Below are 15,421 nucleotides of genomic sequence, written 5' to 3'. Positions count from 1 at the left end.
TGTTAAACCATTAATTCACTTACAGGCTCACGTGCAAGGCCTGAGCAGTGGGGACGCGGCGACTGGGGTGAGTCTGCTAAGTCTCCCAGAGCCCGACAGGGGTGGGCTTCCGGGGATCAAGACGGCCGATGAAGGACACCACCAGATCTCTCTCTCACCACCCCAGCCTGGAGAGTGCCGCCCGTGCCCTTCTAGATCATCGTTACCCACAAGTAACTCAAGTCAGTGTTGGCTACCTTGGATGCACATTGGAATCACCTGGTGGCTTTTGCAGCTTGGATGCCTCAGTCTCGCCGGCAGAGACCCTGACGCAACCGGGTGTTTAAATCGCCCCACCTGGTTCTCATGTGCAACCAGGGTTGAGCCCCACTGAATTAAGTAATCACCCGCAGCTCATATATGAACAAAAGGAGCCAGGACTACGGATGGGGGCGGTGCGCTGCGAAACGCTGGCCGTCCTTGGTTCGGTGTCCCCGGCCTCAGTCTCTTCATCTGCACAATGGGTTAAGGCTAGGACCGCAAAGCCCCCTCCAGCTGTTAACAGTTCGGTCCCGGGAAGCGGATCCGCGCCCCCTCCCCCCCCCCTCCCCAGATCCCCTCTCTCCCCACCCCCTTGGCTTCTCGGGTCTCCGCGCCACCTCCGCGCCCGCTCGGGGGTCCCAGAGGAAGCCCCGAGCAGGGCCGGCCGCCTCGGCGCGCCCGCTGCCGGGTTCGGGCCCTCGCTGCGGGCGCACAAAGCCCCCGGCGCTGACGTCAGGGCCCCTCTCGGCACGGCCGGCCCCCAGTGCAGGCGGAGCCGCGCCGCGCTCCCACCCCGGCCCCGGAGCCAGCAGCGAGCCGCCAGCCGCCGGCCCAGCAGCGCAGCAGCACGCCCGGAGCCCGGCCCGCGCACGTGCCCGCCAGACCTGCAAACTTGTGCCGCCGGCTCGGCCCGTCCCCGGGGAGCCCGCGCCCCTCCAGCCAGTCTCCAGCCATGGGTAAGCCAGCGCGCCGCCCCCCACCCACCCCCGCGCCACGACCCCCGGCCCCGCGCCCCCGCCCCGCCTCAGCTGCGGCTCCCGGGGCACCTCGGCGCCGGGGCGCGGGGGGGGGCCGGAGGTGGGAGGGGCGCGGCGCAGGTGTCCCGAACGCCCAGGTGCGCGGCCCGGCCCCGCGGCGGGGGCGCCCCTCGCCCCGGCCGCGCTCGGGCGGCCCCCCAGCCGGGAGCTCGCGGGAGGGGGGAGAGCCGGCCTCCCGGGGGTGCGGGTGGGGGCCGCAGGGAGAGCGGACGGGGCGTCCCGGGCGGCGGGCCCCGGCTTTATTTTAAGGGTTGGCAGAGAGGAGCTTCTTGCCGGTTTCCCGGGACGCTCTCCTTGTCGCCGGAGCGCTCCGCTCCCAGTGGGGTCCCGTCCCCTTCCTCCCCCGCCGTGCTCTTGCTGCCCTTAAAACCACAGGAAACGGACGCCCAGTTCCCCGAGGCTGGGGGCTTCCGAGAACTCGTTTGGGAACCGTGACCCTTGAAGCCAGGAAGGGGGGAGGGGGAGGGACGGGATGGGACCGAGGGGGAGTCTCTTTGTCCCCTGTTGCAACTATCAAAATGCGGAGCTGGGCGCAGGTGGAGGCGGCTTGCCAAGGGGGTTCGAGTGCAGCTGGGGGATCGACTCGGAACGCTGAATGCCGGGTTCTGGGGGTTGAAAATCTCCAACCTGGCCCGGGGCGGCTGTTGGGCGGCTGTAGGATTCTTTCTGTCACCTCCTAACACCCCGAACTGCTGCCGTCAGCGGCATGTCGTTAAATGGGGACTCTGTCGGAAGGTTGCTGTGGCAATCCCCCTGATTCCGCTGCACCGCTGGCAGCGTCTGCGAGCTGTGTTTGGGGAAGGGCTTCTCTCCCCGCTCTGTTCTCCCTCTCTAGTGGCAGCCAGACTGCAGCCACACGCGCCACAAAAGCCACAGGCTGGAGAGCCCCGCCGAAGCATTCCTAATGAGGAACGCCGTGGGTTTAACCACTGCGGGTTAATGGTCAGGGCTTGGGAATTCCTGGCCGTCCGCCACCCCCATCCGTGGCCCCTTACCCAGTCTGCAGCCCTCCACTGCTGTGAGAGAGAGAGAGAGAGAGAGAGAGAGAGAGAGAGAATGAATGTATGTGTAAGGGAGGGAGTGTAATTTTGTGCTGATTATAATTTTGGTGAGGGACAGCAAGAAGGACACTATTTTGAATTTAAAGGGAGGAGTAAAGAATTTTACAGCTGAATCTTCTTGAATTTACTAGGTGATCAAAATATGAGAGGAAACAAGGCCCCTGAATCCAACAAGAAAATTTCTTACCCAGAAGTTAGGGGAGGGCTAGGATAAAATCCTTCTAGAAAGGACAGGATCGTGTGACCTGTAACTCTGGTTCCTACCGGTTTAAACACCTCGACCTGAGTAGTCCCATCACTCCATGCTCCCTTTTATTTTATTTTATTTTATTTTATTATTTTTTTAAAAGACTTTATTTTCAGGTAAGCTCTACACCCAAGGTGGGGCTCGAACGCACAACCCCCAGATCAAGAGTCACGTGCTCCATGGACCGAGCCAGCCGAGCGCCCCTCAATGCTCCCTTTTAAATGAGGCTCATACACAAAAATCAGCTGGCCGCCGCTGAGCCTGGAACTGTTTTGGCAGTGCTTGGCACAGAGGTGTGGAAGTTTATGGAGCAGTTCAGTACTGAGGAAAGCCTTCGCTAATTTTCCTGAAATAAAGTTATTTTTGGTTTTTTGACACGAGGCGTTCGGACTCGTACCTTTTAGACGTCGAGCGTCCGGTTACCACCTGGGCACCTTCTTGAGGATGGCTTTCACAGTACCTGGGGTAGGCTGTAGTTTTGAAATCGGTGTGGACGTCCGTTCTCATGCAGCAAATGCCCAGACCAGGGGCCTGTTCTCAAGGCAGTGCTTTGTGTCTCGGACAGTTGTTGGTTCTATATTTCACTTGCCAATTTGTTAATTTGCGCATACCTCACTGGTCCTGGCTGTATCCTTGGTTTGAGTTTTTACGATTAAAAAAAAAAAAGTTCTCTTCATGCCAGAAGGAAACCTACTGATTTCCTCTGGTAGATTCTTAGTAAATACACCACAAGGCTGTGAACTGGTTGTGTTTTTCCAGATGTATTTAATTATCCAACATACCCTTATGAATGTTTTAATTGAAATGATTTCAGGTCGGGAAAATTCTCGCCATTGGCCCATTGAGTTGGGACTTGGGTTCTTGCACAAGTCACTTCCTTAACCTGGTATCAGTTAATTTACTAGTAAAATGAGTGCGGTTTATGGAAATAAAAGCCCCTTTGGACTCAAATTTTAAAGTATTCAACGTCTTTAAATTGAAAAATACTGAGCTGTAGTGGTACGTAGGGGTCTATCTTTCAATGTATCTTAAAATATGTTTGCATTGTTGAGCGGGTTTATTTATTTATTTTGGCTTCGTCGAAATGTAATTCACATGCCATACAGTTTGCACGTTTTGAGTGTACAAAGTCCGTGATTTGTAGTGTATTCAGAGTCGTGTCCCCCCCACCGCTGACCGTGTCGTCGTCACCTTAAAAAGAAACCCCGTGCCCGTTGGAAGTACTCTCCACCCCACCCCCCTTGCCCCGGCAGCCGCTCGCTCCTCTACTTTCTGTGCGGGTGGATGTGCCTACTGGGGACATTTCATGTAAATGCAATGAGCCCATTGATGTTTGAAGTGTGTTTGACTATTCGGTAACTTGGGTGGTTGTTCACAATGGGAGGTTGTGCATACATGGTGCACAGCACCTAAGCGTGTTGAAACTAATTTTTTCACTGGCCGAAGAGTTCCACGTTTGGCCGCTGTGCCTCTGTGCGTGTGTGTGCTGGGCACACATCCGTTCTCAGTTTTACGCCGGTTTCATCTGTTGGGAACTCCTGTTGACTAACAGAATTTTTTCTTTTTTTAAGTAACCCCTGTGTGCCACATGGGGCTCAGACTCCGCGTCCCGGAGATCGAGAGTTGGGTGCTCTGAGCCAGCCAGGTCATGATCTCACGGCTCGTGAGTTCGAGCCCCGCGTCGGGCTCTGTGCTGACAGCTTGGAGCCTGCAGCCTGCTTCATATTCTGTGTCTCCCTCTCTCTTTCTGCCCCAACCCACTCGCGTTCTGTCTCTCTCAAAAATAAATATTAAAAAAAATTTTTTTTAAATTGTATGTGAAATGGTCCGATACATCCGGAAATTGCATTCATCCATTTTATGGTGAGGATGTGTTTCCAAGGATTATGAATTTAAACAGTCATCTCACAAAATAGCTTTACCCAAAACTGGTTCAGAGCAGTTTTCCTTTCACTGTCACCTGCCTACAAATCATCTTTGATCTTGTCAAAAAAAAAAAAAAACAAAAAAAAAAAAACGGTTTTTGATTCTGTCAGCCTGGATGGGACCCGAGTTTCTGTATTTCTAGCAAGCTCCCTGGCGGTGATGCCGCAGGTCCCCAGGGTGAGGAAATTGAGGAAAAAGCGGGGCACACCAGGGGCCATGCGCCTGCCCCTGCACTGCCGTGAAGTTGCTCTGTGATCTTGGGTAAATCAGTTTCTCTTCTTGAGCTCCGTTGACTCCGTGGAATCAAAGGATCTGATGAAATTATTTCTTTGGGCTCTTACAGATCTAAATGGATGTAATTTAGAGGAGGGAAAAAAAAAAAAGGGTAATGTTATGCTTGAAAAACATGCGAAAACAGCTCTCTAATTGTTTCAACACTATTTGTTTCCACGAAGCCGGCATCACAGGACGGTTGGCCCTTCTCCAGGGAGCCTGTGGAGGAAGCTGTACTGTTTCCAGCTTTGGCTTCTCCTGCCCTCTTCTCCTTCGCGTTGGCCGCTCCAGAGATCCTCTCGTCACCCCCACACAGGGCCCAGACCACCTTCAGAGGCCCCCTTCCCCCCCCCACCCCCCCCCACGAGGAGCCATACATGCATACATACATGTTGGGTTCTGGAAGGTTGCTCGGAAATTCAGATGCAGTTGGACACAAAGGAATGGCATCCCGATGAATAGCCGGGCAGGAAGTCTTTCCAGAATGTGCTAGCCTCCTGCCCCGTGAGAGTAAACATCTTCCTGTGAGCGGACCCTCATGCCTTGGAGAGTGCTCCCTTTAAGTGTCTGGATGCACACTGAGATTGGAAATCGACCTCCTAGGCCGGTAGCACAGAATAGTGTTCATGACAAACAGGAAATAATTAGGATATTTTGGCTCTGGCGGAAGCTCTTACCCAAATCACTTGACCCCTGCCGGGGTTTCCGGGAGATGATCCTTCGCCGCTGCCTCCAGGGTCAAGCAGTCAGATGGTTTATTGAAACTGCCGAAGTGGGGAATCCTCAAAAGTGCCACATATGTGGCTTGAGCATTCCGTTTCGCCTTAAACACGAGTTCTCCAATATTTTGTCGTGAGACTCAAGACCCCTGCTTTCAATGGGAGCTCTGGTGGGGAGGCCCCTGAAGTCTTGCTCGGCATGTCCGTCACGGCGCAGATGCGTCGGCTTTTGATTTCCAGCTTCAGATTCTTCTCGAGTCGAGTGAGCCCTTCAAGGCATGGGGACCCAATCTGTGTGCAGAATGCTCGTACGTCGCGTTTCCAACTGACCCACCACTAAGACTTTGCCAAGCGATCAGCTTGGGTTTCAAAGAAATAAGAACTCTTCTTGTGCACACGTTTTATCCGTCTAGGTAGCGTTGAATTACGTTTCATAATTATAGTAACAAATACAACTGGCATAAATAGGTGTGGGAGCAAACCCAACTGACCCTTAGGTACACAAATCAGCTGGTGGCAGAGGTATGCGTATGTCCTGTGGACAGTGGTCAGTGTGGTTTACAAAAGGAGTAGGAAATATGGGGTGATTGGGTGCGGCCCTGGGGTACACGCTAATAGAGCTGCTACTGTATTTTTAAGCCAGTGTCACCCATGTCATAATTTTAACATTTTTCTGGTTACTATCAGCTGGCTTCTTCGTGTTTATTGTTAAAATTTTTTTAATGTTTAGTTTTGAGAGTGGGCGCGAGCAGGGGAGGGGCAGAGAGAGAGAGAGAGAGGCAGACACAGAATCCGACGCAGGCGCCGGGCTCTGAGCTGTCAGCACAGAGCCCGAGGAGGGGCTCGAACTTGGGAGCCGCGAGATTGTAACCTGAGCCGAAGTCGGATGCTTAACCTCAGGCGCCCCTATTGTTAGTGTTTTTAATATGCTTTCTTTCCTGTTCAAATTCATCAAGACGCAAGATTGTTTTATTCATTCTTCTGTCCCAGTGCTTGTTCCAATGATTGGCATATCGTAGGTGCTCCAGAAATATTTGTGGAAAGGATGAGGGTTTTGTTGTGTAAAATGTACTTTATTAAGGCCTGTCTACATTCTAAATGGACGGATGACGAAGTACGTAAAATTATATTTGGTATTAGAGAACTGTGCTAAACCATACTAAATAGGGCAAATGGGATTAATTATTATTCTTAAATAACATGAATACTTTCAGCTCAGATTTTCACAGAATAACAGAATTCAGAGCTTGGAGAGGCTTTAGAAGTAATTTGCCGCAGGCAGACAGACCCAAAAATAATTTAAAGAGCAGTTTGTTACATCATTACTTTTTTTCCCCGCCTTCAGCTTGTATTTTCTTTTGATGTCTTAATATTTTCCTGTCCTTGGTGAAAAGTACTTCCCTCTTGTCAGATTTTTGAAGTCCAGGAAAGCTTGGGGTGAAACAGTTTCCGGGAAATTCATCATGGCCCTGAGGATTAGAAGGGGACTTGCAGTGTTTCCGCTGGCTTCTGCAGTTGGGTTAAACAGGCCTACTTCAAGGCCACTGGCTCGGCGTTCCCTAAGAGCATCTGAGTTCCCGTTCCATGCCTCTACCCTGGGGGCCCTCCGGGGAATGAAAGCTGCTCCCTCAACAAGCGATAGGAGTCCTGCTCCAATGGATGAGCCAGGTACTTTGCGGAGTCTCTTGATCTCTGACTTGTGAGCACCACCGCCCCCCCGGCCATGTTGGGTGTAGAGATGACTTAAAAAATAAAATCTTGGGGCGCCTGGGTGGCGCAGTCGGTTAAGCGTCCGACTTCAGCCAGGTCACGATCTCGCGGTCCGTGAGTTCGAGCCCCGCGTCAGGCTCTGGGCTGATGGTTCAGAGCCTGGAGCCTGTTTCCGATTCTGTGTCTCCCTCTCTCTTTACCCCTCCCCCGTTCATGCTCTGTCTCTCTCTGTCCCCAAAATAAATAAACGTTGAAAAAAAAAATTAAAAAAAAAAATAAATAAAATAAAATCTTAAGCAAAAAACACCCCAACCCCCAAACTGGGTTCTGTCCTCATCAGCACAGTCATTTCAGAGAGATTAACAATGACAACAGAAGTACAGCTCATATAGAATAATTTCCTCTGTCCAGGGGAAACGGAGCAGAGGAGTGGGGGTGGCCGGTATTGGTATTTCAGAGTGGGGTTCCCTGGAGAGACTGTTCCTCTTGATCGAAGTCTTGAAGGATGAGCAGGACAACAGGGGTCTCAGTGGCCGGGAGAAGCCATCCCAGGCTCTGGGTACAGACGTGCTGGGGCTGGCAGGGAGGCCAGGCCACAGGTAAGAGCAGGAGATAACTTGAGGTTATCCTCTTGGTTGGGGGGAATCACCAAGGGATTTTAAGCGGGGAAGTGACAGATGGATGGAAGCGATCATCTCTCCGAGGAGGTAAAAGAAACCAGTGGGATAGAGAATCCTTAGTGTCTAGTTGTAAAATTCCAGATGGGAGTCTGGGAGGAGTTCTGAGAAGGGCGAGATCTTGTAGCTTATCTTTTTTTGTTTTTTTTCTCCCTCCTCGTAGCTTATCTGAAGCTTCTGGTGGACACTTGGGCTTGAGGTGTTTTGAGAAGAGTGGAAGGGCTTTAGGGTTTGGTAGAAGGGAGGTAGGAGTGAGTGGGCTTGGTTACTGGTAGAATCCTGAAGAAACTGGCTTGGCCTGAGCAGAGAATGGGGTGGGGAAAAGTAGGAAGGAAGACCGGGGAGGGACACATTTTAGTTACAAGTGGACACCTAGATGTGAATCTTGCAAAACCGTTTTTAATATTGACTCTTGCCTCTTCCCTTTCAAAGGATGAAGTGGAGAAGGAAGGAAGCGTGAGCACTTCTGGGCTCAGAGGGTCATCTTTGCTGTGACTCCAGAGAGGGTGGCTCTTGAAATGGAACCCGGTCTTGTGTCTCTGTTTGATTAGTAATATTAAAAGTGGCATTTTTCTTCCTTAAATGTTTGAAACAACTCAGCAGTGCCAAGATCTGGGTCTGGAGTTTTCCTTGTGTTGTGTTTTATACATTTAAAAAATTTTTGTTAGATATTTACTTTTGAGAGAGACACACACATACACACACAGAGGCATGAGCGGGGAAGGGGCAGAGAGAGGGGAGACACAGAATCTGAAGCAGGCTCCAGGCTCTGAGCTGTTAGCACAGAGCCCGATGTGGGGCTCGAACTCACAAACTGTGAGATCATGACCTGAGCCGAAGCCGGGCTCAACCAACTGAGTCACCCAGGTGCCCCGAACTAGATAATTTATTTATTTATTTTTTAACATTTATTCATTTTTGAGAGACAGAATGTGAATGGGGGAGGGGCAGAGAGAGAGGGAGACACAGGATCCTAATCGGGCTCCAAGCTCTGAGCTGTCAGCACAGAGCCCGTCACGGGGCTTGAACTCACAGACTGCAAGATGAAGACCAGAATTGAAGTCAGCCGCTTAACCCACTGAGCCACCCAGGTGCCCCTGTGTTATATTTTTTCACAGAGATTGTAGTGTTCAGATTTCCTCTTTCTCTTTGATTTTTGCTGAGTTGTGTTTAAGGACTTTTTTCCATTTTATCTATGTATGTTACCAACTTTCTGGACGTACAGTTGTTCATCATATTCTTGTATTAACCGTTTAATTCTATCTTCTTGTAGAACCTGTAGTGGTCCTCCCCCATTCATTTCTAGTGATGTAGGTAATTTGTATTCTCTTTATCTTTCTTGATCGATCTTGGCCAATTATTTTAAAATTTATCTTGGTAGATTGATACTTATATGTGATAATTACATCGGACGGATGAACTGACCGCTTAATAAAAAAAGTACGTTTTCTAGTGATCAGAAGGTAGGATTTTAATGTCTACAAGTAATAACTGCTTCTTTCGTCAGAAAACAAAAATCTTCCAAAGGAAAAAGTGCTTCAACCTGATCTTTTGAATTTTATTTTATTTAAAAAAATGAAAAAAAAATTTTAGAGCACAAGAGTGCGAGTGGGAGAGAGGGACAGAGAGAGAGAGAATCCCAAGCAGGCTGCACACTGTCAGTGTGAACTTGACGTGGGGCTCCATCCCACAACCCTGGGATCGTGACCTGAGCCGAAATCAGGAGTCGGACACTCAACCGACTGAGGCAGCCAGATGCCCCTTGAATTTTATTCTTCGTGGCTCTGTATACATATAACTCAGTATATTTGAACTTGGTGTGGCCACATATGTTGTAAAACACGTGAAGTTGGAGTTACCGCTTAGTATTGGATTGTTTATCTATTGGTTTGTTTTCTGTAGGACGGTTAAATTCTGCTTTCTGTGCACTGGAGGATATTGAGTAGCACCCTTGGTGTGCACCCACGTGCTCGTGACAGTGTCCTCGATGTGATGACCAGAAACGTGTCCAGACATGGCCAAATAACCATCGTTGAGGGGCAAAATCGCCCCGTGTTGACAACCCCTGTTTTGGGATGAGAGCGATTGAAAACGTTTTTGCGCTTCATGCTATTCTGAGGTCTCAGTAGTGGCGTCATTGAGGACTTAGTTGAGCACATGTACTGAACAGGCGGGTCTCTGGTGCCCAGGGTGTTCGCTTTCCGAAAAGGATGCTTGATTCTAGCCGAAGTTCAGCTAGAATTTTTAAAAAATTCTTAACCTTTTAAAAAATTTGTAACCATTTTCAACATCCATCAGAGAATCTGGAGATGGAATGGGGACCCTTGCAGACCACCTAATTCGCTCTCTCTTTGGAGTAAAACTGTAGCTAAACCATCTCCTCAATGAGACCAAACACCCCTGGGGATCGGGAGTGCACGGCTTGGCTTGTTCTGATGTTCGGCGCCCCGGAGCCCTGAAAGGGCTAAATCGATGGGAAATTGATCCCACTCACTGAAATCGCTTTCATCATCTTCTGTGCTCTTCATCAAGTAGAAAAACATCAAGGATCTCGTCCCATTTTTTTTTTTTAATATCCTTAATTACCTTGATGGCCTTTCCATAATTAGAATTCATCTCCTTCGCTATAATCAAATCTACCCAGATTAAGCCTTTGAGGCAACCTTCCTGCACGTTCTGTCCTGTCCTTAGGGTCTGTAGTCACGGCTTCGTTGCATTTTTCTATGTGTTTGGGAGACGCGGGAGTTGTGAGAGGAAGGACTCCTTTTCCCCCTTGTTGCTCACAGAGAGCAGTTCCCCCAGCCATGGATCTCCCTGCCCCCTCCCCCCCACTGCCGAGGAGACCTTAATGTGGTCTGTTCAGAGAGGTCTGAGCACGCTTGGAAACTAGTTCTCGTCTTAAATGGTGCAAGAACGTTGGAAGCAATGGTTCGGAGGAGCCTAGGAAATCCACTGTGCCATCTGTGCATCGGGGTCCCTCTGTTAGGTTTAGGAATGTGATGTTTCACAACTCCCCGAAAAGAATGTTTAAAGGAGCAGAGGCTGGAGACGTAATTAGCGAAGGAATTCAGACCCTTAAGCTAACTTGATTGGATGCAGCACTTTATTTTATATTTTCCTTTTAGTTTTCTCTTGTGGCATTTGACAGTTGCCATGGTAAGTAAAGTAGAATTCAGAACATTAAAGAGATGAATTTCCATTTCATGAATTATTACCGTTTTGCAAAGCCAATGTCCTGGATTATCAAAAACTGGTCTGAGCTCTATTATATAATGGCATCGTCGCGAATACTTCTAGATGTTTTGTAAAAGGCATGGATCTTATAAAAATCATTTGAAAAGGTTCTACTGAGGGGCACCTGGGTGGCTCAGTCGGTTAAGTGTCTTGATTTCAGCTCAGGTCATGTTCTCGTGGTTCGTGAGTTCGGGTGCTGCACACAGACGGCACAGAGCCTGCTTGGGATTCTCTCCCCTCCCCCCCATACATAAACAAACTTAACAGAAGTTTGCTATTGAAGTATATAAACACAAAAAGTGGGCAAACCGTAAGCATACAGCTTTGTCAGTTTTTTCAAACTTAACCAGTGCGTAGTTGACGAAGCAAAACGTTACCAGCCCTGCAGAATTCTCCTGCATGCTCCTTTTGAGGCACCCAGGCGAAGGGTAATCACTCCTCCTTTCTACCAGCATAGTTTTGCCTCTTTTTCCACTTATATAAATGGAATCACTTAGGATAAACGCTTAGGTCTGGCAGCTTTTGATCAACATTAATAATATCATTTTGAAAGTCGGCGATGTTTTCTGTCTGAAAAATAGACTTGCTTCTAAATCACTAATGGTTAAGGGGAGCCTGGGTGGCTCAGTTGGTTAAGCGTCTGGCTTCCGGGCAGGTCATGATCTCGGGGTTCATAGGTTCAAGCCCCGCGTCAGGCTCTGTGCTGACAGCTCGGAGCCTGGAGCCTGCTTCGGAATCTGTGACTCCCTCTTTCTTCCCCCTCCCCCTCTCACACTCTGTCTCCCTCAAGAATAAATAAACATTAAAAAAAGAAATTACTATGGTTAAAATCACTTATTAAATGCTTTCAGGTATAGAGGTGTGCTAGGGAGTCCATAAACCACTGCTTCCTACCCTCTATTTTGAGTGGAAAACTTTGACACAACAGGTGTGAGAAGTGCTTTGAAAACAATTGACGAGCCATGAGACAGGCACATGAAAAACAAGCATATGGCTGAAGAGATAACCGAGATAAGGTAGCCCCGTTATCCCCCTGGGAAATGGAAAGTTCGTGATGGCAGGGTTGTAAATAAAGAGACGGTTGTGGGTGTTGCGTATTTATTCAGGAGCTGCTCAATGTAAATATTTTATGGCTTCAAGCTCTAAGGATCTGCCAGATGTTGAGACCTCCTCCCAAGTAGGTTCCCGAAGAAGACGGGAGTTTTAAGAATTGTCCGAATTAACGGTAGTCGGGGGGAGTCTTGGCAGGTGGCTGTCTCTACTACGCCGCAAGGTTGGCCGAGGCCCGGAGGCCTGGGATGGGTTCTGATCCTCCTCCTGAGAAGTTTCGGAAGTCGATACAAAACCGTTTCTGCTAAATGAACTTGTTGCGTGGTTTGGAGGGAGACAGATAACCTGCCTTCGTTCCTCCGGTGAGGACCAAGTTGCTCACCGAATGAACGATGTTGGCAGCCGAGCGAACGCTCCGACGTGTCTCGGAGCCGGCTAGACCTCGGAGCGTCGCTGCTTCCCCCGGAGGGGTGTCCGTTGACGGTCCCGCCAACAGCGCGCAAACCTTCGTCTCTCTGTGTCTTCACCCGCGTTTGGTGCTGTCGACGGTTTAATTTTTTCACAACCCTGATAGGTATGAAGCGGTATTTCATTGTTTTTTTTTATGTTGGATGTTCCTAGACAGTTTGGAGCTTTTTGGTAGGTTCATGGCCCTTTGAAGTTTTGTCTTTCGTTTATATCCTTGTTTTTTCTTGCTGGCTTGTTGTGATTCTTTATACGTTCTGGATAGTAATCCTCAGTTAAACGGGACCTCAATGTTCTCTTCCTCTCTGTGATTTTGTGGAACGTATCTTCTGTTGTACTGAGTTGTTTTTTATTGTAACAAGTTCTAATTAATCTTTTATTATGATTTGTGCCTTTTGTTTTTGCCTTGTTTTAGAATTGTTCTTATATCCAAGGTCATGCAGGTGTTCTGTTCTTCCATATTTTCTTCTAAGGTGTTTTTAAAGTAATGCTTTTCATTTTTCAGTCTTTGTTCCTTTGGGATTTTAGATTTTTGGTAGAGTAAGAGAAATCTATTTTTATTTTATACTTCCTCTGCAGAAATGCCCGTGTACTTAATGGTTCATCGCTTCCCCACTGATTTTCATAGAACACCGTCTCTCACGTTTTAAATTTCCCTCCTGTACGTGCGCGTACGTCTCTGGACTCTGTTCTGTTTCTTGGCTATGTTTTGCCATCTGTGTGCTAAGAGGACACGGTCCTGATGACTGTAGATGTGTAGTAAGCCTGGGTGTCTCCTAGGAGAATTTTGCTTCTCTCGTTCTTCTTTAAAAGTGCCTTGAGATAGTCTTAATTTTTTCTTGCTTTTGGAATTGGCTTTTCATGTTCCACAAACATCCCTGTTAGGATTGTGAGTGGGATTACAGTGAATCGCCAGCATAATTTCCATGACAGTGCATGTATTTACCATGTGGAAGCTTCCGTATCGAAGCTGCCATGTCCACATCTTCTTTGATCTTCCCCAGTAGTGTTTCTGCATGCCTTAAAAAAAAAAAAAAAAAAAAAAAAAAAAATATATATATATATATATATATATATATATATATATATATATATATTAAAGGGCCCTCCTAGTTTCTGTGGCTTTTTTTTTTTTTTTAAGAGAAAAAGTCAATCAGTTGGTGTCCATTCTCATTTCCTGGGCATGTCATCGTTTCCCTCCACAGATCTGTGGCTTCTCAGACTCCAACAGATCGGATACACTTCTTGAGATTAACATAGCAGCTGTAGGGGGAAGCTGGTTCTCGATTATCCCCTACCGACCTGGTCATAAGAACCGAACTGAAGGGAGGTATTATTGCCTCAACCGACTGGTGACGGTTTTCTTATCTAATCTTTTTGTAGTATGTCAAAAGAGAGAAGAAAAGTGAAGTTTCCACTCATCTGTTAGAGCGATATGCAGCTAAGGTAACCCTAGAGTGATTTAAACAGACCGTTACTTCCACATTTGGTGATGTTATCTGAGAAATTGAACCTTTCATGGTCGACTCGAGATTCCCCAGTTTCCCGAAGTGCTTTAATGGGAAACTTGTCCTGGAAAATTTTCACATAGCTGTTCACCCTTGAAGAGGAGGCCGGGATCGGGCTGGAGCACGAGCCTGATTTATTCCAGAAAGTGGTGTATTCAGCCGACAAGTGAGATTGTGTGTGCTGCTACCCATCACTTCGCAGAAACATTCCTTCCCGGGTCCTCAGACTTTTGTTTATTTATTTGGAGGCAACAGAAATCACGAACTAGGACATATTCTCCTAGGACCTATCTTGGGAAATGTAATTTTTAATAATAGAGGGTTGTCACTCCCTCACTGTAGACGATGGCCAGAACAAAACCAGACTGTTGGACATCTTCTGTATACTGCCTGCTGCCCCTGGGCGCCACCCCCCACCGACCAGCGCCCACACACCTCCACGCGTTTATTTTTATTGCTTAAAGTTTGTACGTACGTATGTAGTTTTGAGTAATCTCTACCCCCGACGTGGGGTTCGAACTTCGGACCCTGAGATCAAGAGTTGCATGCTGTACCGACTGAGCCAGCCAGGCACCACGGTGGGGTGTGGCGCTACTTAGAAAAAACAAACAAAAAACCACCTCCTTACGTTTAGACTTAGGTAATCTTGAAAACCCCCAGTCCTAGAATCCATTCTTGAAATTCACCTGTTTTTGTCATAAGTTTTTGTCTTGGAGAGGGGTCTCAATGTACAAACTCTAGCATTTAAAAAACAAAAAAAATTTTTTTTGAAGTTTATTTATTTGGGAGGGGGCGGGGAGACAGAACCCGCAGGGGAGGGGCAGAGGGAAAGGAGGGCAGAGGATCTAAAGCAGGCTCTGAGCTGATGGCAGCGAGCCCTGAAGCCACGAAATGCGAGACAGCATCATCTGGACCCCAGAGTCCAGAGCGCCTAGGTGGGGACACAGATGGAACTTTTGAAGTCATGAAAGACCGTCTTTGCAAACCTTTAAAACATAATAGCCTACGGGAAGGGTTGGGTTTGGGCTGAAATAGAACAAGGGACTGTAGCCACCAAATAAAGGGACCCAGGTGGGGAAGGAGTTGCCCGGTTCAAACGGTGCCTTTCTGACAGGGAGCCTTCGGGGACAAGCCTCTGACACGAACAAACGCAGGCCTGGATGTGACTAATTACTGGCGCTCTTATGGACCCAGTTGTTGAACTCCGTTGACGCCCGATGAATTCTGACCGCAATCGAGGCTTTCTTTATGATGAGACAAATGATCACACGTATGATACGAAATGGATCATAATTGTATTAAGAAAATTCTTTTTACCTGAGAGGTTTTATTATACCAAGCTCTTTCCAGCAAACTCTCAAATACTCATGTAACCAAAAAAAAAAAAAAAAAAAAGGCATAGAACATTGAAGTGACCGTTATTTTTTCACTCACCGTTTAATTTGAAGCAACAACTTGATTAACCTTTTAATTTTCTCCTAAGAGCTGCTAAT

The 15,421-nt window shown here is 48.1% G+C and overlaps 1 protein-coding gene across 1 annotated transcript in view; it reads left to right on the top strand.

The window, feature by feature from the left end:
• The first annotated feature begins 757 nt into the window (after positions 1–757).
• Positions 758–15,421, top strand: part of GPM6B (glycoprotein M6B) — a 148,471-nt gene continuing 133,807 nt past the window's right edge. Inside the window, exon 1 of the mRNA XM_045472605.1 lies at positions 758–977. Within this exon, the coding sequence (XP_045328561.1) occupies positions 974–977 (4 nt within the window). The 5' untranslated portion in view covers positions 758–973. The remainder of the gene's footprint in view (positions 978–15,421) is intronic.

This window comes from Leopardus geoffroyi, chromosome X, assembly GCF_018350155.1.
Source record: "Leopardus geoffroyi isolate Oge1 chromosome X, O.geoffroyi_Oge1_pat1.0, whole genome shotgun sequence".
NCBI classification, from domain to species: domain Eukaryota; kingdom Metazoa; phylum Chordata; class Mammalia; order Carnivora; family Felidae; genus Leopardus; species Leopardus geoffroyi.
Note: the sequence above shows the minus strand (reverse complement) of the source record. Positions and strands in the feature narration are given on the sequence as shown.